The 24,438-nt window shown below is 48.7% G+C and overlaps 1 protein-coding gene across 2 annotated transcripts in view; it reads right to left on the reverse strand.

The window, feature by feature from the left end:
• Positions 1-11,925: 11,925 nt before the first annotated feature.
• The window catches only part of GPR107 (G protein-coupled receptor 107), a 230,880-nt gene continuing 218,367 nt past the window's right edge, over positions 11,926-24,438 (reverse strand). Inside the window, exons 18-20 of one of the 2 annotated variants that reach the window (XM_086924821.1) lie at positions 15,248-16,477; positions 13,908-14,381; positions 11,926-13,698 (exon numbers count right to left, since the gene is read on the reverse strand). In XM_086924821.1, the coding sequence (XP_086780947.1) occupies positions 16,381-16,477 (97 nt within the window). In that variant the 3' untranslated portion in view covers positions 11,926-13,698; positions 13,908-14,381; positions 15,248-16,380. Of the gene's footprint in view, positions 13,855-13,907; positions 14,413-15,247; positions 16,478-24,438 lie in introns of both variants that reach the window. The other variant, XM_086924820.1, reaches the window with a different exon arrangement.

Below are 24,438 nucleotides of genomic sequence, written 5' to 3' on the forward strand. Positions count from 1 at the left end.
AACCTGGGCTTCATCCTTGACTCCTCCCTCACGATGGCCAGGCAAGTTAGGAATATGCTACTTACCAGTATGCATCTGTTCTTGGCATAGAGGGCTGCAGAGTGGTACATTATGAATAGATCGCCATCTGGTGTTGGGCTCGGATGATTGCACTTTGTTTTTCTCTTGGAGAGTCTTTTGTATCTTGGTGACTCCTCCTTTGGTTGGTAGTGCGCATGGGCATCGGCTCCATCCTTAGATTGTTTTGCCATAGTAGGGTTAGATGGAGTAGTATGATAGAATACAGATAGGAATGCCCATGTAAGTGTATCTAAATAAGATAATGTTGGAACAGACACAGGTTTCCGGGGAGGCTGGGAGGGCATGTACCACTCTGCAGCCCTCTATGCCAAGAACAGATGCATACTGGTAAGTAGCATATTCCGTTCGAGGCATATGGGCTGCAGATGGTACATTATGAATAGACTATACAGCAGTTCTCTCCCTAGCGGTGGTCGCCCGTGTCTGTTGCAACTGTCTGAAATAAAGTCTTTAATACAGCTTGTCCCACTCTAGCTTGTTGTGTTGTGTGCACATCTACACAATAGTGCTTTGTGAAGGTGTGCGGTATAACCCAGGTAGCTGCTTTGCATATGTCATCTAGCGGAATGTTTCCCAAAAATGCCATAGATGCTCCTAGTTTACGTGTAGAGTGAGCTCTAGGAGGAACAGTTAATGTTCTCTTTGCTTTTAAGTAGCATATTTGAATACATTTTACAATCCATCTGGCAATGCCCGCTTTAGAGATGGGATTGCCCTTATGTGTAGGAGAAAAAGCAACTAATAGCTGTTTTGTCTTTCTGAAAGTTTGTGTTCTTTCTACATAGTACAATATTGCCCTTCTGACATCCAATGTATGTAGGGCCCTTTCCGCTACCGTTTGTGGTTTTGGAAAGAAAACCGGTAATTCCACTGACTGATTGATGTGGAATGCAGAAATTACCTTTGGTAGGAATTTTGGGTTTGTTCTAAGAACCACTTTATTTTGGTGTAACTGCATGAATGGTTCTTGAATTGTAAAAGCCTGCAACTCACTTACTCTTCTAAGTGACGTGATAGCTATGAGGAAGGCCACCTTCCATGTGAGGAATTGTATTTCACACCTATGCATAGGTTCAAATGGTGGCCCCATTAGTCTGGTAAGTACTATGTTGAGATTCCAGACTGGGGAAGGTGGTCGTCTTGGTGGAATGACTCATTTGAGTTCCTCCATGAAAGCTTTAATTGCTGGTACTTTAAACAGGGAAAGATGTTGCCTGTTTTGTAGGTATTTACAAAAAGGGGTGGTGAGGGACAGAGTCTCTGAATTAAACAGAATACTCTCACCCAGTCAAGAGATCAGGGCTAGATCCAACACCGTTTTTTAGCTCACTGCACCATCCCAGTTTCAGAACCTGGCTGTATGCAAATTAGTCTGTTCCTGTCCCAGTGCATGATGGGAACAGGGCAAACCAAACTACAAAAGCCAATTCTTACACTGGGAAGGAAACAAGCTACCGGGGACCGGTTTCTGGCATTTCAGCCGTCTTCGGCCCGGCTTGCTTGAATCCTGATGGTGCAATGAGCAAGGGACTCACATCTGAGTATACCCTTCCACGCTTAGGGTGGACAAAAATATTTACAAAAAGGGGTGGTGAGGGACAGAGTCTCTGAATTAAACAGAATACTCTCACCCAGTCAAGAGATCAGGGCTAGATCCAACACCGTTTTTTAGCTCACTGCACCATCCCAGTTTCAGAACCTGGCTGTATGCAAATTAGTCTGTTCCTGTCCCAGTGCATGATGGGAACAGGGCAAACCAAACTACAAAAGCCAATTCTTACACTGGGAAGGAAACAAGCTACCGGGGACCGGTTTCTGGCATTTCAGCCGTCTTCGGCCCGGCTTGCTTGAATCCTGATGGTGCAATGAGCAAGGGACTCACATCTGAGTATACCCTTCCACGCTTAGGGTGGACAAAAATATTTACAAAAAGGAGTGGTGAGGGACAGAGTCTCTGAATTAAACAGAATACTCTCACCCAGTCAAGAGATCAGGGCTAGATCCAACACCGTTTTTTAGCTCACTGCACCATCCCAGTTTCAGAACCTGGCTGTATGCAAATTAGTCTGTTCCTGTCCCAGTGCATGATGGGAACAGGGCAAACCAAACTACAAAAGCCAATTCTTACACTGGGAAGGAAACAAGCTACCGGGGACCGGTTTCTGGCATTTCAGCCGTCTTCGGCCCGGCTTGCTTGAATCCTGATGGTGCAATGAGCAAGGGACTCACATCTGAGTATACCCTTCCACGCTTAGGGTGGACAAAAATATTTACAAAAAGGGGTGGTGAGGGACAGAGTCTCTGAATTAAACAGAATACTCTCACCCAGTCAAGAGATCAGGGCTAGATCCAACACCGTTTTTTAGCTCACTGCACCATCCCAGTTTCAGAACCTGGCTGTATGCAAATTAGTCTGTTCCTGTCCCAGTGCATGATGGGAACAGGGCAAACCAAACTACAAAAGCCAATTCTTACACTGGGAAGGAAACAAGCTACCGGGGACCGGTTTCTGGCATTTCAGCCGTCTTCGGCCCGGCTTGCTTGCTAACGGTGATGGATCAAGCCCTGATCTTTGGACTGGGTAAGAGTGGTCTGCTCAATTCAGACACTCTGTTCATCACCACCCCCTTTTGTAAATCGATTTTGGCCACTATAGGTGTGGCAGGGTATACTCAGACATGAGTCCCTTTCTCACTGCTCCATCAGGATTCAAGCAAGCCGGGCCGAAGAGGCTGAAATGCCAGAAACCGGTCCCCGGTAGCTTGTCTCCTTTCTGGTAAAGAATTGGCTTGGTAGTTTAGTCTGCCCTGTTCCCATGATGCACTGGGCCAGGGACAGACTGATTTGCATATAGCCATGTTCTGAGCTGGGATGGGGCAGTGAGATAAATAACGGTGATGGATCAAGCCCTGATCTTTGGACTGGGTAAGAGTGGTCTGCTCAATTCAGACACTCTGTTCATCACCACCCCCTTTTGTAAATCGATTTTGGCCACTATAGGTGTGGCAGGGTATACTCAGACATGAGTCCCTTTCTCACTGCTCCATCAGGATTCAAGCAAGCCGGGCCGAAGAGGCTGAAATGCCAGAAACCGGTCCCCGGTAGCTTGTCTCCTTTCTGGTAAAGAATTGGCTTGGTAGTTTAGTCTGCCCTGTTCCCATGATGCACTAGGCCAGGGACAGACTGATTTGCATATAGCCATGTTCTGAGCTGGGATGGGGCAGTGAGATAAATAACGGTGATGGATCAAGCCCTGATCTTTGGACTGGGTAAGAGTGGTCTGCTCAATTCAGACACTCTGTTCATCACCACCCCCTTTTGTAAATCGATTTTGGCCACTATAGGTGTGGCAGGGTATACTCAGACATGAGTCCCTTTCTCACTGCTCCATCAGGATTCAAGCAAGCCGGGCCGAAGAGGCTGAAATGCCAGAAACCGGTCCCCGGTAGCTTGTCTCCTTTCTGGTAAAGAATTGGCTTGGTAGTTTAGTCTGCCCTGTTCCCATGATGCACTGGGCCAGGGACAGACTGATTTGCATATAGCCATGTTCTGAGCTGGGATGGGGCAGTGAGATAAATAACGGTGATGGATCAAGCCCTGATCTTTGGACTGGGTAAGAGTGGTCTGCTCAATTCAGACACTCTGTTCATCACCACCCCCTTTTGTAAATTGTTTTGTAGGTACGCCGCTATAGCTGCGAGATGAACCCTGATAGAGGTATATGCTAAGTTACATTGCTGCAAGTCTAGTAAATAGCAAATGATCTGTTTAGTGGATGCGTCCAGAGGGTTGATGTGCTTACTGTTACAGTGTATCGCAAACCTCGTCCACTTTGCTGCATAGCATGCTCTGGTGGTAGGACGTCTTGCTTGTTTAATGATTTCCATACATTCTGGTGGTAAATCTAAATATCCAAACTATATGACCTCAGGAGCCAGATCGCTAGGTTCAATTGTTTGGGATCTGGGTGCATTATTTCTCCATGGTTCTGTGTAAGGTGCATGGGTAATAATCTTAGCTTTTGATGTGGCACCTGCGAGAGTTGTAGTAGCGTGGTGAACCACGGCTGTCTTGCCCACGTGGGTGCCACTAGTATCATTGTCATTGAGTGCTGCTGCAGTTTCCGAACCACTAACGGAATTAGTGGGAGAGGGGGGACAGCGTAAGCAAATCTGTTGGACCAATTTATCCATAGTGCATTGCCCTGGGACCGTTGGTGTGGGTACCTGGATGCGAAGTTTTGGCATTTTGCGTTCAGATGATTGGCAAACAGATCTATCTCTGGTTGCCCCCATCTTTGGAAGAATGGCTGCAGTATTTGGTCGTGCAGCTCCCATTCGTGTACTTGTTCTGATTGTCTGCTTAGGATGTCTGCTATCTGATTTTGAACTCCTGGTAGGTGTTCTGCTAACAGATAGATCTTTTGAGGAATGGCCCATCTCCAAATGTCCTGTGCTAGTTTGGATAGTTGGAGAGAGTGTCCCCCCCCCTGTTTTTGAATATAATACATTGCAGTCATGTTGTCTGTTCTGATCAGGACTGCCTTGCTTGTTATTTGCATTTGGAAAGCCTTTAGTGCTAGAAATACTGCTAATAGTTCCAGGTAGTAGATGTGCAGTTTCTTTTGCTGCACACTCCACTTCCCCTGCACTGTGTATTTGTCCATATGCGCTCCCCATCCGGAGAGCGATGCGTCCGCTGTTATTTTCACTTGTGGAATTGGTTCTAGGAACGACCGTCCTTTGGAAATGTTTGTTGTGTTCCACCACTTCAGAGAGCGATGCGTACAGTCGTCTACCAACACCAGATCTGTAATCTGATCTTGAGCCTGATTCCACTGTGTCGCTAGACACTCCTGTAGTGGACGCATTTGTAGTCTGGCATGTGGTATTAGCAGTATGCAGGAGGACATCATGCCTAACAGTTGCATAAACACTCGTGCTGGTAGTGAGTGTTGTGGTTGAAATCTTTGTATTAACCCGACCATTGTTTGTATCCTGATCGGATTGGGGTATGCTATTGCTTTTTCTGTGTCTATAGTAGCCCCCAGGTATTGCTGAATGTTGTTTGGTTGCAGGTGTGATTATTTGTAGTTCACCGTAAACCCTAGGTGGTGCAGCAATTGAATTGTCTTCTGTGTGTTGTGAGGACATTCTTCTTGTGACTTGGCCTTTATTAACCAATCATCCAAGTATGGGAAGACCTGTATTTGTTGTCTTCTCAGGTGTACTGCCACCACAGCTAGGCATTTTGTGAACACTCTTGGTGCCGTTGTGACCCCGAACGGAAGGACTTTGAATTGATAATGTTGTCCTTCCACTACAAACCTTAGGTATTTCCTGTGGGCTTTGTGCATTGGAATATGAAAGTAAGCGTCTTTTAGATCCAGTGTAGAAAGAAAGTCCCCTTTCTTCAGTAAAGGGAGTACCTGTTGGAGCGTGACCATGTGGAAATGTTCCGAATTTATGTATGCATTGAGAGGTCTTAGGTCTAAGATTGGTTTTAGGGACCCATCTTTTTTGGGGATTAGGAAGTATAGAGAGTATACTCCTGTCCCTTGTTGATGTTTTGGAACCTTCTCTATTGAGTGCTTTTGTAGCACTGCTAGTACTTCTTCCTTTAACAATGTTAGATGATCTTGACTCATTGGATGCTGTTTGGGGGGGATGTTTGGTGGGGTAGCTGTGAGTTCTAGGCAATAACCATGTTGGATAATCGGTCTCACCCACTTGACTGATGTGATGTCTTCCCAGACAGGTAGGAACTGTGATAGACGTCCCCCGACCGGTGTTATGTGGTCTGGGGGAAGTTCAATGAAGTCACTGTTTTGGGGTTGAGGCGTTGCGGTTATTATTTCCGCGGCCTCTACCTTTGTTGTTGTTACCCCTGTAACTACCTCGTGAATTACCTTTGGGTGATGTAGGTGTGAAGGAGGTGGATTGCTGATTTGTTCCTGTATTTTTTGAGCCTCCTCTATAGGTGGATCTACGAAAGGAACCTCTTTGTGTTGGCTGTTGCAATGCTCCCATTGACTTAGCCGTTTCTGTATCTTTTTTCATTTTTTCTAAGGTCTCATCTGTGCTTGAGCCAAAAAGTGTTTTTTGATCAAAGGGTTGGTTCAATAAGGACGTTTGTACTTCCTGTTTGAATCCTGAGATTCTAAGCCATGCATGTCTCCTTAACATGACACTGGTGTTGATGGATCTTGCTGCAATGTCTGCTGCGTCTAGGGCGCACTTAATGGAAGTATTAGTTATTATCTTTCCTTCCTGTATTAACTGATCTGCCCTTTTCTGGTGTTCTTTGGGGAGATGTGTGATGAGTTTTTCTAATTCATCATAATGTGCCCTGTCATAACGTGCAAGTAGTGCCTGTGTATTGGCTATACGCCAGCTATTTGCCGCTTGTGATGCTACTCTCTTGCCTGATGCATCTATTAATTTTGACTCTTTATCAGGTGGAGGAGCCTCTCCTGTAGATAATGAGTTCGCTCTTTTACGAGCGTTTGAAACTACAAGCGAGTCCAGAGGTACCTGCCCTTTGATAAATATTGGATCCTTTGGAGCCGCCTTATATTTTTTATCAATTCTTGGGTTTAACACCCTAGCCCTCACTGGGTCTTTGAATATTTCTTCTGTGTGACTGAGAAGACCCTTCAGCATAGGTAGAGTACCTGATGTTCTTTGTGCATTAGGTAGCGTCTCTAATAGGAAGTCCTCTATTAGAGGTTCCGTATGTATATCTACCTTGTGATATTTTGCTGCCCTATTAATGAGCTGTACAAACCCTGTGTTATCATCAGGTGGTGAAGGCTTTGAGGGATATAACTCTGGGTCGTTGTCATCATCTGACCCTACGTTATAATTTTCCCATGGGTCATCCTCATCTGGGATAGTTTCATCATCCCCTTCAGGTTCTCCCTCCCCTGGATCACTGTCTACATCAGACTGAGGTGTAGATGGTCTTGGTGTAGAAGGTGCAGGAATATTTGGCATAGTGTGAGGAATAGGAGAAGAGGATGTGACTTTAGGTTGAGGAGAAGTAGGAGGAGTTGCATTTGTCCCCAGTGTTCTCTTTTTTGAAGGAAGAGATTTGTCTTCTATCTGTTCATTCTTCCTCTTCTTCGTCACTACTTTGCCAGTTTGCGGATCGATAAACAAAATCTTTTGTTTGGGATCTGTCTGCTGCTCCTGTATCGGTACCGAAGGCCTTGGTTCCGAAAGGTGCTTTTGTTTTCGATCGTCAATGTTCGGTGTTTTCGGCACCGAGTGTTTACTCGATTCCGACTTCTTTGGTGTCGAGTGAGTCTTCGACGTCGAATCATGTTTCTGTTTCGACATGGAATGTTTCGATGCCGAGCTTTCCCTTGCATGAAGCTTCGGTGTCGAAGTCGATGTCGACCGTTTCTCGGATCCGACATGGTGGGAGACCGAGTGTTTCGGTTTCAGTTTCGGTTTCGTTGCCGGGCCCGAAGGCGGGGCGTCGGAAACTTTTTTCTGCAGTTTGACCGGGCTCGAAGGCGGGGTCGTTACCACACAGGGTCGGTTTTTTGGTAAGGGGACGTCGTCACTCACGGTTTGTTGCACGTCGAGTTCTTCGACATCCGACTCGTCCCCTTCCGACCCCGACTGATCCTCCTGATCCTCTTCTTCCTCAAGTTGCTCGTCTCCGAACAGCTCCGGGATCGCCTCCGACTGCATTCTGGAAACCTCGTGTCTTCGAGCTCGACAATTTCTAATCGTCGACTTGGAGGAGAATGCTGCGCAGGCTTCGCAGTCCCTGGATTCGTGTTCAGGCGATAGGCAGAGGTTGCACACCTCGTGTAGGTCCTTGTGTGGGAACTTAGCACCACACGTTGGACATTTCTTGAATGGAGTCCTTTCCATGGACCCCGGGCTTGACTGCGTCGAGAAAGGCCTCCTGTTCGTCGACGTAGATCAAAGTTTTTTCTTCGATGTTGAAGTCGAAACGCGCCGGAATGGAAATGAAACGCGTTCGATAACAATACCGTCGAATTGGAAAGGGAATACGCGCCGATAAGTCACTTCTTTTCGAAGTCGATCTGGAGCGTCTCAATCCTCATCCGAACCCGATGGCGGAAAAAAACAATCTAAGGATGGAGCTGATGCCCATGCGCACTACCAACCAAAGGAGGAGTCACCAAGATACAAAAGACTCTCCAAGAGAAAAACAAAGTGCAATCATCCGAGCCCAACACCAGATGGCGATCTATTCATAATATACCATCTGCAGCCCATATGCCTCGAACACGCCGTTACCTCCTCCTGCTTCAACACACTCCGCATGCTCCGTAAGATCTTCCGCTGGATACCCACTGGAACCAGGAAAACGGTCACCCAGGCCCTCGGTACCAGCCGGCTGGACTACGGGAACGCCCTCTACGCTGGGACCACCACCAAACTACAGAAAAGACTCCAGCGCATCCAGAACGCCTCAGCACGACTCGTCTTGGACATCCCCAAACACAGCAACATCTCCGCCCACCTGAGGGACCTGCACTGGCTCCCCGTCAGCAAAAGGATCACGTTCAGACTCCTCACCCACGCACACAAGGCTCTCCACGACTTGGGCCCCAAAAAACCTCAACAACCGCCTCATGTTCTACACGCCAACCCGCCAGCTCCGCTCCGCCAGCCTCGCCCTTGCCACCGTCCCACGGATCCGCAGAACCCCCACCGGAGAAAGATCCTTCACCTACCTGGCGGCCAAGACCTCCCCACCCACCTACGACTCACGAGGACCATCTCTCCTTCAGGAAGCAACTAAAGACCTGGCTTTTCGAGCAGTAGCAGCCCCCCCCGCGCCTTGAGACCCTAGCAGGTGAGTAGCGCGCTTTACAAATACTCTTGATTGATATACTCTAATACATTCCAGATAGTCCGCCCTGTTGACGGGCACATAAGATTCCTTGTCCTCCAACTGTCTCATGGCTTCCTTATGGTAGTGTTCCTTATTATAGATGACAATATTACCTCCTTTGTCAGAGGTTTCATCTCTAGAGTTGTGTCTACTTTCAGTGTCTTAATAGCTTCCCATTGTTTTCTGGGGATAGTGTGATGCTGATTCTTTTGTTTTGTCGGTTTGGCCAAATTCATATGGTCTGTAGGCACTGCCTCACTAAAGACATCGATGGCATAAAAGGAAACCTGTGGAATCACGGGTGATTTCTTCTTGAAGTTGCTATGTCGACTAGACTGTGCTATTTCCGCTTCTTCAAGACGGATTTCCACATTGCTAGTTTCATCATGTTGTTCTTTATTAGTATCCAGGGTTTCTAAGGTCATAAGAACCCCCAAGTCGATGCCAGTTAGTAATTCGGAATCATTATCAGCCTGACAGGATCCACCAATAGCTGGTTCTTTTTTTGGGGTGGAGGATAAAGATCTTTTGTAATTTCAATTTCCTTTTGTACCTGAACAGGTCAATCCTGGTCTGTATGAAATTATATTCTGACGTGGGGCAAAAGGTTAGGCCGAGCTGTAGGACCTTGACCTCATCTTGGATAAGTGATCGATCTGAAAGGTTAATGACTGTTCTTTGGTCGCCCACATCTACCACTTGCCCCTCCTCCCTCTGCTGCATGTAATTCTTGGGGTGGGTGCTTCATCTCCTTTTCTTGCCCCGCCTTGTTTTGCGCCTCTTGACTGTCCCTGTTGAGAGGGATGAATTCCTTTGCAGTGGTCTTTGACAGGTTTCCCTGATCAGTAGATACTCCTAAGATATCATATGAAATGAATGCTTTAAAAAGAACTGGTCTCTGAAATTGACCACAAATGTTTAGGAATGAAAATGTTTCTCCCTGTACAGTTGATTTTACATTTTTGTTTTTAACCGCATCGCTGCTGCGGTGATTTTTGCGCTGTGCTGCGCGATTCAAAGTACCGCGTTACATGACGAGCTCAGCTCGTCATCAGCACACGCCACCCGTGGCTGATGACGAGCTGAGCTCGTCATCAGCATCGAAGGGGTTAAATACACTAGAGCACTTTATCACTTTTTGCCTGTTTAATCAGTGAATGTTGAAACATGTTCTAAGATGGCCGCAAAGAATTTTGCCACCAATGTAGTGTAAGTCCATCTTTAATGTTGATGAAAAATCATGTGACATGTTGACAAATGAAATACTGCCGGTTTTGCACACTGTAACTGACATTGACAAAGCAGCAAGGCAAAACGCGTCTGTCGGTTCAGGGGGGGGTCTGCACAATAAAGCATCTTTTCTGAACACCACTCGTGTGTGTGCTTTCCAATGGGCGTGAGAAGGACATGCCTTATTTTTTAATATCTATTTTGTCCAGGGGCAGGACTATTCAGTGCTTATGACTATTGATAAGTATCCCATGGAATCGAACGTCTGTTCACAGGAGCCATGGCATGCTCTGCCACAAGAACAGTTTTATCTAGAAGAAAACTGCAATAAGCATGATGTTGAATATCATGAATACAAATCGGTTAATAAAATTTTTTTAAAAAACCAAAGGTATTAGTTCTCATTTTAATATGTATTATCTGTTCTAGTTAGAAGGATAATAATCAATAGCTGTCTATCCCAGCTGCCTCACACCACCCTTTCCAGGTCCAGCCAACCAGCCAGCATAAGCTGTCTGATTGCAAAGGACGTTGTAGGCTTCCCAAGAAGATACAGAGGCTCGCAGCCCGCCCGTTGCTTACCATTGGTTGACTTTTCTGTCACTCATACTAGCTTGCTTTCTATTTGATGGCTTCGCTTGTTTCAGCCCGTCCTTGTTTGTCCTTCCCATGAAGCATAGCTTTTTCACCATCACTTTGATTGGCTTCAATGCGTATTCTGCTTACTTCTATGAAACTTTTTGTTTAATTGCATGTGTTTTCCAACTGTTTACCTTGTGTACTTTTCTACTCCCGCTCCCTGGCTCATGTGCTTCTCTCATGAGCGAGATAGGGCCCCCCTCCCCCTGCACTCGGGCCCCTGGCAACCTACATTGTATTGTATTGTATTGCAATTGCATTTAAATACGCTTACCACCCCTGACGAGGCGTCAAAGCACTTTACTCTCTTTTGCGTGTGTTCTCTCCCTCAAGTTGCAGCTTCCTCCGTCCCTCTGTGTTGCTTAGGCCTCACTCCCATCCCCAAGTCATTCCCGCAACCTGCTCACCCATTCGTTTGAAAAATAAAAAATAAAAATTTTTATAGCATGTTCACGCTACATTTTAAAACGGCACTTCATCACAACTTTTTTAAAATAACGGATTCCTCTCAGATCGGTTAATTAAGACAAAAAGAAGTGCTCTTTTATAAGCAAGTACATGCATGAGTAATGCACATACAAAATGACGTGGTGGTCACGTCGCAGCATTTTTTGTTTAAAGGTATGCAGCTTGACTGTACAGCAGGACAAAAAATTGCAGAGCAATTGGCAATACCTATGGGATTTGTCAATTTATATTCGACCTATCCCATCGTAACACATTCTCTTTCGTCCCAAGAATTTCTTGTGCATTTCATCTTTTCTGTGGGTTTGAAAGCCCCCTAATCTTAGAATTCACCCAAACATCAGATCCACTGCTTTACTGTGGCCCCTGTTCAGATAAGTGCCTGTATTATTCCAGCATTTCAGCAGCAACAGATGATAAATGCAGCAAACTGCTAAATATAAAGTTTGACTGCCAGAAGGTAAGAAACAGGTAAACCCCTGCTGACCTCTGGAGCTCAATCCACTCTTCTCCCCTTGAGTCAGAGCTTCACCCCCTGCCTGAGCTTCGATGACCTGGTGTCCTCATTCACGAGTGACCTAGACAGACAAGTTCAATCCCCCCCCCCCCCCCCAAGAGACAGAGACCTAGTCCTTTTATATAACCTTTATTACCACACCCTTCATTTAGATATGTATCACTGCAAGAAAATATTTTATTCAAGCTTCCTTATATTGATCATTCTCCAGGTCTTCTTATGAACACATTCTGCTCAACTTCCTTTTACTTATAAATACAAAACTGTATGGAGCCATATAGATATCAATCTTGGATGAAAATGAACTATTTACAGATATACAAACATCATACAACAGAAAATCCTGCTCCGCGGCACGACCATACTCCTTGTCTTTGGGAGTAAATGCGGCCAATAGCACAGTCATGCTGCGATGTCGCCATGATTCTAATGGGGTGAGCGGACGTCCTGGTGGGAAAAGAGGGTTGTGCTATACATCACCGTTCAGGATTACATGCTGTGAGTGAGAGGCCTGCATTGAGAAGGAGTCGTCTTCTGTACGGTTCTCGGTCCATGATACTGTACTAATGCCCCACCCAGCCTCGGACTCTTCATTCCAGGCTTTGCCATCTAAGAGTTCTTCACTTTAAGGCCTGGTTCAGTGTCTAGTCCACGCGCCACTGCTGGATGGAAGCTCTAGATCCTTTGAAGGTACCCAGGCGTCAGATGGTGCTTGCTGTGGACTCGAAGACCATAAACGAAGGGTCAGACGGGGCTTGCTGCGTATTCTGTGAAGGAACTGATGGCCCCAGAACTCAACATGCCACTGGTCTGGTAACAAGGGGTCATGTCAGAGGTCAGGGAAAGGGTGCCTATGGCCAGTCCTTCTGCCCAAAACGGACTTACTCTGCAGTAGTGTCATTTCATGTCAGTATGGTTACATATCACCCACATACATGCAGACACCATATGTACCTCGCCTCTACCACACGCAAAGCACTACACAAGAGGTCTCTGCTCGTCTTAGGAGGTCTTTCTTCCCATGAGGTTGGGAATAGAGTGCAGAGTATTGATACGTGATCCTTAAAATGTAAATGTATCCATTCTGTACAGCTTTATACAAACCACTATGTACAAGTAAACAAGAGGAGTGCTTCTATCCCAACAAAGGGTCGGTGTCTGAACAAGACGCAGCACAAATCTTATGTTTCCCAAAATAAAGGATTGCTAAACTCACAGAAGCAAACTAAGTCCAACATACAGATACAGATAGACAACGATAAACACAGTCAGGCACTTAAAGAGGGTCAGACACTTTCCTTTAGACAGGTTGCTGAAATGCAACTTGCGGAGCATCTAAAAGGTCCTATTCGGCACACCTGAATAAGGGGCCGGCCTGGCACCTACACTAAAGACAGTCCATAGGGATAAAGCCACAAGGACAGCAGCATTGGCAGCCCACCAGAACGGGGCGGTGTGAACACAAAACAACTGATGCCAAAGCAATGTAAATCGGAAGACAGGGAATCGGCTCAAACATATACGAAGTCACATGCAAGATGAAGCCCCTGTCTCTGCAGAACTAGCTCTTGCACACCCTAGCCTTACAATACAAGGAGTGTGTGCCTGGCCCCTGCAATACCCATCTGTGTGCCCTGCCAGCCTTGTGCACCAGACCGATACAATACCGGTCATGCATACTATACATATGTAGTATCGGCCTTGTGCACCAGTCCAAAGCAATAACGGTCATGCATGGTCTACATGTGCAATACCAACCTCGTGCACCGGATCGATGAAATCCCACTCAAGCATGGTCTACACATGTAGTACCAGCGTCGCCCACCAGACCAATGCAGTAACAGTCATGCATGGTCTACATCTGCAGAACGGCCTCGTGCACCAGACTCATGCAATACCAGTCATGCAAGGTCTACGCGTGCACCAGACTCATACAAGATCAGTCATCCATTGTCCACATGTGCAGAACAGCCTTATGCACCAGACCGATGTATTAACAGTCATGCAAGGTCTATGCGTGCAGAACTGCCGCGTGCACCAGACTCATACAATATCAGTCATCCATTGTCCACATGTGCAGAACGGCTTTATGCACCAGACCGATGTATTAACAGTCATGCATGGTCTACGTGCACAGAACTGCTGCGTGCACCAGACTTATGCAATACCACTCATGCATGGTCAACATGTGCAGGCCTTGTGCATTGGACTGATGCAATACCAGTCATGCATGATCTACAAGTGCCTTATTGGTGTCATGCACCTTAACACTTCAATACCCATCGCCTCGACTCTACCCCTCAACTATTTGTCTCATGTGCTCTAAACACGAAGATTATCCTTCTCAGTCCCACTCGTGCAAATTCTGGCGTGTGCACTCCACTACTGCAGCCCCTCCTTTGTACGCTCCGCTACTGCACAGCCTCTGCCTCGTGCGCTCCACCCCTGCACAGACTCTGCCTGGTGCGCTCCACCCCTGCACAGCCTCTGCCTCGTGCGCTCCACCCCTGCACAGCCTCTGCCTCGTGCGCTCCACCCCTGCACAGCCTCTGCCTCGTGCGCTCCACCCCTGCACAGCCTCTGCCTCGTGCGCTCCACCCCTGCACAGACTCTGCCTCGTGCGCTCCACCCCTGCACAGCCTCTGCCTGGTGCGCTCCACCCCTGCACAGACTCTGCATCGTGCGCTCCACCCCTGCACAGCCTCTGCCTGGTGCGCTCCACCCCTGCACAGCCTCTGCCTGGTGCGCTCCACCCCTGCACAGCCTCTGCCTCGTGCGCTCCACCTCTCAACAGCCTCTGCCTGGTGCGCTCCACCCCTGCACAGACTCTGCCTGGTGCGCTCCACCCCTGCACAGACTCTGCCTGGTGCGCTCCACCCCTGCACAGCCTCTGCCTGGTGCGCTCCACCCCTGCACAGCCTCTGCCTCGTGCGCTCCACCCCTGCACAGCCTCTGCCTGGTGCGCTCCACCCCTGCACAGCCTCTGCCTGGTGCGCTCCACCCCTGCACAGCCTCTGCCTCGTGCGCTCCACCTCTCAACAGCCTCTGCCTGGTGCGCTCCACCCCTGCACAGACTCTGCCTGGTGCGCTCCACCCCTGCACAGACTCTGCCTGGTGCGCTCCACCCCTGCACAGCCTCTGCCTGGTGCGCTCCACCCCTGCACAGCCTCTGCCTGGTGCGCTCCACCCCTGCACAGCCTCTGCCTGGTGCGCTCCACCCCTGCACAGCCTCTGCCTCGTGCGCTCCACCCCTGCACAGCCTCTGCCTGGTGCGCTCCACCCCTGCACAGCCTCTGCCTGGTGCGCTCCACCCCTGCACAGCCTCTGCCTCGTGCGCTCCACCTCTCAACAGCCTCTGCCTGGTGCGCTCCACCCCTGCACAGCCTCTGCCTCGTGCGCTCCACCCCTGCACAGACTCTGCCTGGTGCGCTCCACCCCTGCACAGCCTCTGCCTCGTGCGCTCCACCCCTGCACAGACTCTGCCTGGTGCGCTCCACCCCTGCACAGCCTCTGCCTCGTGCGCTCCACCCCTGCACAGCCTCTGCCTCGTGCGCTCCACCCCTGCACAGCCTCTGCCTCGTGCGCTCCACCCCTCAACAGCCTCTGCCTCGTGGGCTCCACCTCTCAACAGCCTCTGCCTCGTGCGCTCCACCTCTCAACAGCCTCTGCCTCATGCACTCCACCCCTCAACAGCCTCTGCCTCTAGCACAACATAACCCCCACAGGCTATGCCAGTGGTTTCTCCCAACGTACACTGTATTTCAGTAACGTCTTGAGGACTTGGCCTCCTACTACACACTACCTCACTATCTGTTTCGTACAAACTACATGCAGTTTGCCCATATCCCAGCATCTGCCCCACACCTGCTATACTTTAGAAGCACTTGCCCCACATGCCTTGTGCATGCAGCAGCCCAGAAGCTACCACAGATCACAAACATACCTGCACCAGGGGCTCTCCAGCCTGCTGTTCGTTCACCCTCCACCACAGCATCAGCACGTGCCAGGGGCTCTCACTCTCCAGCCTTGACACAGGTTTGTCACCCTCTCCAGGCTCCTTTGCCATCACTCCAGTACGAGTCTGTGTTTACATCCCGGGAGCAGGCTGAAGAGGGTGCTTCAGCGTGAGAGGAGCACTCAAGGAGGCGAGGACAGGCTGCGGGCCCGAGCCAGGAAGCGTTCAGTGCAGAGGGTGGCCCTGCGCCCATGCTCTCTGTCTACACAGAAGGTATGGAGCGAATACTACAAATGAGCCCACCTCAACCCAGCACTTGAAGAACATATCACACAGCAGAAGGAATGGCCAAAGGCACCTTGCACCCAACTCCAACCCCAAAGCAGATGAGGTGCCTTAGCCCACACATTAGGGGAAGGGGCTGTGGATGTGTGCACCCAGGAAGGCCGAAATTAAATAAGTCTCTAAAATCCAGAAAAGTTCCAGGCCGCACCAAGAGGCCAGGGCACCCTCACGGAGGGGCGCAGACGCCGTGGCCTTATGGCCAGCCTATATAGAGGTATTAATAAATTAAAAGTTTGTGCGCGTCTGCCACTGCCGGCCGGCTTTCCCATCATGCACTGCTCTCCCAGCTGGCACGTGGCTCCACAGAGCCGTTCACCACCTTCTTCACTTTCTTGACGCCCTCCATGGCACCAGACGTCGTCACCCTGGGGGAGAAATGGGAGAGTTAAACTGGGAGAATTTGAACACTGTTCAGAATACATGGTTCAAACAAGAAACAAGACAAGGTGACATTGCTCCTGAAATTATTACACACACTGCACTAAAACACATGCCAAATTTGTTACAAGTGGCTCCTGTCCACTCCCCCAACTCACCGTCAGTTCTGTACGTTTAGGCCTCCCGGTTTTAAGGTATTTATTTTTTGACATTTCCATCTGTATTTATCCATATTTATTTTTAGTTTAGTGTAAACAATGAAGCTGCAATGGTTCACTTCTATTTTTTATTTAACTGACATATGCATAATGTTTGAATAGTCAGTGGGGTTTAGCCATTTACAATGCAATAAAGTCATCTGAAAGCATTTGCATTGTAGAACACCTGCATTGGGAATTCTTTTAAAATATTTAAATATCTCCTGTCGGTCATTCTGCACAGCTAGTCATGATTGAATATACCGAGACCCTTCCAACCGAAAAACCTCTTTTCTGCATTTATTTATATATTTTTTTTAAAAAGAGACAGGACAATACATGGTGACCGGTCTGTATTTATCTATACACTACTTTGGGGCTGCTGGGACACGTTTTCTTAGAGAAAACCATTTATGTACATTTTAAACAAGCCAGAAATGCCTTCTGGGAAGGAGTGCTCTGCTTTGTGTCCTGTAAGAAAACGTTACTTACCTGTCAATACTCTTTGCATATTGTCGTGTTCTACATGCTGTGCACTAGCCAACCACCCAGTGCTGGGTGAGAACACTGCCCGTTGCACATTCCATTCTATGAAAGGCCATCCTTTTGATAAGTTTTGAAGGTACCACCACTGCAGAGAGCGACGAGTGTGTCAGTCTACCAACACTAGATCGGTTAATTGACCCTGTGATTGATTGCACTGACACTCTAGATATTCCTGCAGAGGACGCATGTGAAGTCTTGCGTGAGGTACGATTGCAATGTAGGATGCCATCATTCCCAGCAGTTGCCTGAAGACTCTGGCTGGTAATGTTTGATAGGGTTGAAATTGTAGTATTGTGGCCTGAAGATTGCGAATCCTGGCTACTTGGGAGAGGCTAGAGCTTTGAGTGTGTTGAGAGAAGCTCCTAGATAAGATTGCACTTGAGCAAGGCACAGTTGTGATTTTTGTGCATCGATTACGAAACTTAACTGATAAGTAGGTGTACTGTTATCTGAGTGTGTAGTACACAGTTCTGGTAAGTGCCCGCTATGATAAGCCAGTCATCTAGGTATGGAAAGACATGGATACACTGTCTTCTAAGATGAGCGGCTACTACTGCGAGACATTTGGTGAACACTCTGGGGGCTGTGGTAACGCCAGATGGAAGAACCTTGAACTGGTAATGTTTGCCTGCTATCACAAATCTGAGGTATTTGCAAAGAGCTGGATGAGTTTGAATCTAAAAGACACCTACTTTCACATTCGGAGTAGACAAAGTCGCCTTGCTGTTAAAGAGGAAGTACCTGTTGAAGAGTCACTATGTGAAAGTGCTCTGACAGCATGCATTTGTTTTACTCTCTGATATCTAAAATAGGTCTTAATGAGCCGTCCTTTTTGGGAATTAGAAAGTAAAGAGAATAAACCCCTGACCCTTAGTACTGAAGTGGGACTGGTTCTATAGCCCCTTGGAGTAATAGAGATTGCACTTCTTGTTTAAGCAAGTGCTGGTCGTCTGTTGACAATTTGTGATAGAGGTTGTTGATAAGCTCCAGGCAATAACCATGTTGGATAATTCCAATCACCCATTTGTCGGTTGTTATTGATTCCCAAAGGGGGAGGAAGTCTTGAAGTCTTCCTTTGACAGGTGCAGAATAGTTGGAGGGAAGTCACTGCTTATTTGGGAAAGGGGAATTGAGGGGTGTGGTGTTTTTATCTCTGCCCCAGGGGCTATTTCCCCTGTAGCCTCCTCTGGAAAATTCTCTTGTAAAAGATAATCAGGAATTATTTTTGTAAGAGGAAGTATTTTGGTCTGCCCCTGTGGATTTGGACCCTCCATTGTAAAAGGAGCACCAAAAGGAACCCCTGTTAGAGGGAGACTGAAGCGCTCCCATGGATTTTGCTACATCTGTTTTTTTTTTTTTAGAGCACTTGATCAACTTCAGGGCCAAAAAGGTGTTTCGTGGCGAAGGGTATATTGAGAATGGATTGCTGGACTTCAGGTTTAAACCCTGAAATACGTAACCAGGCATGTCTCCGGAGTAGGATGCTAGTATTTACCCCTCTAGCTGCAGTGTCGGACACATCTAGAGCGCATCTAATGGAAGTGCTGGAAATTAATTTACTGTCCTGAACTAAATCTTGTGTTTTGGCCTTATGCTCATCTGGGAGAAACTGTAGTATTTGTTCTATTTCGTACCAGTGTGCCACCATCAGTATCACCTGCATCAGAGTGAGGTAGAGGAGACTAACTAGGTGTAATGAGTAAGGATCAAATTATGGTGAGAGGGAGGAGATGGTAGTGTGTGGAAAGGACTAGTACCCACATCTTTCCTCTTCAATGCAATTTTATAGGAGCGGTCGTCATCCGGAAGCTTGTGTATGGACAGCCGCTTAGCGTGAATCTGCCCAGTATCCGGATTAATATAGGTTTTTATTCTGTTTTGGATCCAATTTAGGTGGTACAACGTCCATACTTTGATCCGGTTGCAGTACTGGCAGATGTTCAATTTTCGGCACTGAAGCTTTGGACGCCGAGCTGGAATGTCCTTTCGGCGCTGAAGATTTTGGCTCCGAGGAATGTTTCTTTGGTTTTGGCGTCACAGGTTTCGACTCCAAGCCCATTTTGTGCTTAGAGCGAAAGTTTCAGCTCAGAAGTGGGTTTTGGCAGACTCTGTCTGGAGCCGGAAGGCTTGTCAAAGTGTTTTGGTGCCGAGCCGGAAGGTGGAGCATTAGAAACCTCTTTTCAGTGCCGACCCTGGCCTGAAGGCTGAGGTGGTGCCAAAGCCTTATATTTTTTAGGGATGGTGAGAGGGGGTTGGGGGGTATAGGAGTCTACTGTACTCACATCCCCTTGTCCCTGCGGCACATTATCGTATTCAAGGACAATCTGCAAGTCTACTTCTGAGTCCGATGCCACTGAAGGATTATGTCCATACAACCACGGAGAGCTCTGCTCCATACACCTGTTTACCAATCTATTCTTGCTAGTGGGCTTCAGGATATGAGCTGGTAATGGGACGGAGTTTAATGAACGGAACAGAGATGGTACAGCTGCCCTGGCCGAGTGCAGCTCTCCCTGAGGGCTGATACTACATCAGCCAAGGTCTATAAAAATACTGCGCAGTCTTCAACGATGGTTGTTTTGGTGCCTGAAGAGCTTGAGGATGGGGTGAGGTATTGTGAAATGAAACTGAAGCAGACACTCTCACACGGCATAGCCATACTGTGCAAGGCTTCACGGATGTGCCTCAGTTCTGCTCTGGAGCAGCCCTCAGCGGGAAGGATCCGCTTCCACTACCAATGACCTTTCTGCTGTGACTAGTGAATTAGTGCCTCCCAATTACAATGGTGCTTTCTCGAGAAGTCCATACCTGCCCACCTGAACGGCACTGGAAACCGTGTTTTAAAGTGGCCATCCAACAAGACGCTAAACAAAGAAAGGAATCAGAGCACCTAGCAAACTTCACCCAACCAAGGTTCAGCAATTCCTCCAGTTACCCAAGCGAGTCTAGGTTTCTACCTGCTGTTGTCACTACTGGAGAGATTCTCTCTCAAACATGTCAGATCAGGCCCTGGCCCCAATTTCTCATGGTTTAAGAAGATGCCTAGCTCAGTACTTCATATCCCCTCAAACATCTGCTCAGCTAAAAAAAAAAAAAAAAACCACATGCAAACGTAATTCCCCACAATCAAATACGTCTGTCCAGCATGGGTGGCACATATAAAACTGCATAACTGTGTACAAATAATAGACGCCAGACACCTCCACGTCTAAGGGTCACATCACCCCCCATAGATCTACAAGCGACCCCAAAAACTATACATGCTATACGCTTCATACAGACACACCGCCTACTAGATTTGCATACAAGCTCCAGCTTACAACTAATTCCACACAACGTCGGAATTATCTTCATGAAATCGATCGCCAAAGAAAGGTGACTCTGCAAGCAACTATTTCACAAGGCTGCATCACAGGTAGGCCACAACAGTGGTAGCAGCACACTATACAACTGTCAAGTAACAAAAATAATTTACCACCAACCTGCACCAAATGAGTCCATGGGACTAGCTCTCCGGCTGTGGCCACTGAACATGAAAGAGGACGGAAATAATTTACCACCAACCTACACCAAAAAGAGCAATAGACCCAGGACTAGCAAAAAAAACTTGGTTGTGCACAGAAAGAAGCCCAATGGTGAGGTTCAATCACAACCACCCAGGATTAAGTGGAACCGTAAAAAAAAACACACACTGCTGCGCCCAATCAGAGGCAACCAGCTCCACTCACGGTCGTGTTAGTACGCTGTAATGGGTGACCCCGACCACTCTGCAGTCAAAGACCCCACTGATACGGATATACTGGTCCTGTTCTCCAGAACATGGAACCAAAGTACTGCACTAAGACCTCACACACCCCCACGGTTCAGATGAGGAGGAGCCAATCACATGAGTCTCGAAGACACTTGCACTGTGACCTCTGCCATAACAGACCACACTGCCAACACAATGGCACTCCATGAGTAACAGTCGGGGCACCAGGCCCAAGCCCCCTTCACAGCTAGAGATCAGACGATGAGCGAGCTGCATCACGTGAGACGCAAAGCCCCATTCACAGCTAGAGAGCAGACGATGAGCGAGCTGCATCACGTGAGACTCAAAGCCCCCTTCACAGCTAGAGAGCAGACTATGAGCGAGCTGCATCACGTGAGACTCAAAGCCCCGTTCACAGCTAGAGAGCAGACGATGAGCGAGCTGCATCACGTGAGACTCAAAGCCCCCTTCACAGCTAGAGAGCAGACGATGAGCGAGCTGCATCACGTGAGACTCAAAGCCCCGTTCACAGCTAGAGAGCAGACGATGAGCGAGCTGCATCACGTGAGACTCAAAGCCCCCTTCACAGCTAGAGAGCAGACTATGAGCGAGCTGCATCACGTGAGTCAAAGCCCCCTTCACAGCTAGAGAGCAGACGATGAGCGAGCTGCATCACGTGAGACTCACAGCTAGAGCAGATGATGGGCAGATGATGAGCAAGCGGCATCACGTGAGTCAAAGCCCCGTTCACGGCTAGAGAGCAGACGATGAGCGAGCTGCATCACGTGAGACTCAAAGCCCCGTTCACAGCTAGAGAGCAGATGATGAGCGAGCTGCATCACAGGAGTCAAAGCCCCGTTCACAGCTAGAGAGCAGACGATGAGCGAGCTGCATCACGTGAGTCAAAGCCCCCTTCACAGCTAGAGAGCAGACGATGAGCGAGCTGCATCACGTGAGACTCACAGCTAGAGCAGATGATGGGCAGATGATGAGCAAGCGGCATCACGTGAGTCAAAGCCCCGTTCACGGCTAGAGAGCAGACGATGAGCGAGCTGCATCACGTGAGACTCAAAGCCCCGTTCACAGCTAGAGAGCAGATGATGAGCGAGCTGCATCACAGGAGTCAAAGCCCCGTTCACAGCTAGAGAGCAGACGATGAGCGAGCTGCATCACGTGAGTCAAAGCCTCCTTCACAGCTAGAGAGCAGATGATGAGCGAGCTGCATCACGTGAGACTCAAAGCCCCCTTCAAAGCTAGAGAGCAGACTATGAGCGAGCTGCATCACGCGAGTCAAAGCCCCGTTCACAGCTAGATTTCAGACGATGAGCGAGCTGCATCACGTGAGTCAAAGCCTCGTTCACAGCTAGAGAGCAGACGATGAGCAAGCTGAATCACGTGAGACTCAAAGCCCCGTTCACAGCTAGAGAGCAGACGATGAGCGAGCTGCATCACGTGAGACTCAAAGCCCCCTTCACAGCTAGAGAGCAGACGATGAGCGAGCTGCATCACGTGAGACTCAAAGCCCCCTTCACAGCTAGAGAGCAGACGATGAGCAAGCTGAATCACGTGAGACTCAAAGCCCCCTTCACAGCTAGATTTCAGACGATGAGCGAGCTGCATCACGTGAGTCAAAGCCTCGTTCACAGCTAGAGAGCAGACGATGAGCAAGCTGAATCACGTGAGACTCAAAGACCCGTTCACAGCTAGAGAGCAGACGATGAGCGAGCTGCATCACGTGAGACTCAAAGCCCCCTTCACAGCTAGAGAGCAGACGATGAGCGAGCTGCATCACGCGAGTCAAAGCCCTGTTCACAGCTAGAGGGAAGTCGATGAGCGAGCTGCATCACGTGAGTCAAAGCCTCCTTCACAGCTAGAGAGCAGACGATGAGCGAGCTGCATCACGTGAGTCAAAGCCCCGTTCACAGCTAGAGAGCAGTCGATGAGCGAGCTGCATCACGTGAGACTCAAAGCCCCGTTCACAGCTATAGAGCAGACGATGAGCGAGCTGCATCACGCGAGACTCAAAGCCCCCTTCACAGCTAGAGAGCAGATGATGAGCGAGCTGCATCACGTGAGACTCAAAGCCCCCTTCAAAGCTAGAGAGCAGACTATGAGCGAGCTGCATCACGCGAGTCAAAGCCCCGTTCACAGCTAGAGAGCAGTCGATGAGCGAGCTGCATCACGCGAGTCAAAGCCCCGTTCACAGCTAGAGAGCAGACGATGAGCGAGCTGCATCACGTGAGTCAAAGCCCCCTTCAAAGCTAGAGAGCAGACTATGAGCGAGCTGCATCACGTGAGTCAAAGCCCCTTCAAAGCTAGAGAGCAGACGATGAGCGAGCTGCATCACGTGAGACTCAAAGCCCTGTTCACAGCTAGAGAGCAGACGATGAGCGAGCTGCATCACGTGAGTCAAAGCCCCGTTCACAGCTAGAGAGCAGACGATGAGCGAGCTGCATCACGTGAGTCAAAGCCCCGTTCACAGCTAGAGAGCAGACGATGAGCGAGCTGCATCACGTGAGACTCAAAGCCCCGTTCACAGCTAGAGAGCAGACGATGAGCGAGCTGCATCACGTGAGACTCAAAGCCCCGTTCACAGCTAGAGAGCAGACGATGAGCGAGCTGCATCACATGAGTCAAAGCCCCTTCAAAGCTAGAGAGCAGACGATGAGCGAGCTGCATCACGTGAGACTCAAAGTCCCTTCAAAGCTAGAGAGCAGACGATGAGCGCGCTGCATCACGTGAGACTCAAAGCCCCTTCAAAGCTAGAGAGCAGACGATGAGCGAGCTGCATCACGTGAGACTCAAAGCCCCTTCAAAGCTAGAGAGCAGACGATGAGCGAGCTGCATCACGTGAGACTCACAGCACCCTTCACAGCTAGAGCAGATGATGAGCAGATGATGAGCAAACTGCATCACATGAGTCAAAGCCCTGTTCACAGCTAGAGAGCAGACGATGAGCGAGCTGCGTCACGTGAGACTCAAAGCCCCCTTCACAGCTAGAGAGCAGATGATGAGCGAGCTGCATCACGTGAGACTCAAAGCCCCCTTCAAAGCTAGAGAGCAGACTATGAGCGAGCTGCATCACGCGAGTCAAAGCCCCGTTCACAGCTAGAGAGCAGACGATGAGCGAGCTGCATCACGTGAGACTCAAAGCCCCGTTCACAGCTAGAGAGCAGACGATGAGCGAGCTGCATCACGTGAGTCAAAGCCCCGTTCACAGCTAGAGAGCAGACGATGAGCGAGCTGCATCACGTGAGACTCAAAGCCCTGTTCACAGCTAGAGAGCAGACGATGAGCGAGCTGCATCACGTGAGTCAAAGCCCCGTTCACAGCTAGAGAGCAGACGATGAGCGAGCTGCATCACGTGAGACTCAAAGCCCCGTTCACAGCTAGAGAGCAGACGATGAGCGAGCTGCATCACGTGAGACTCAAAGCCCCGTTCACAGCTAGAGAG

This window comes from Lissotriton vulgaris, chromosome 5 (assembly GCF_964263255.1).
Source record: "Lissotriton vulgaris chromosome 5, aLisVul1.2, whole genome shotgun sequence".
NCBI classification, from domain to species: Eukaryota; Metazoa; Chordata; class Amphibia; order Caudata; family Salamandridae; genus Lissotriton; species Lissotriton vulgaris.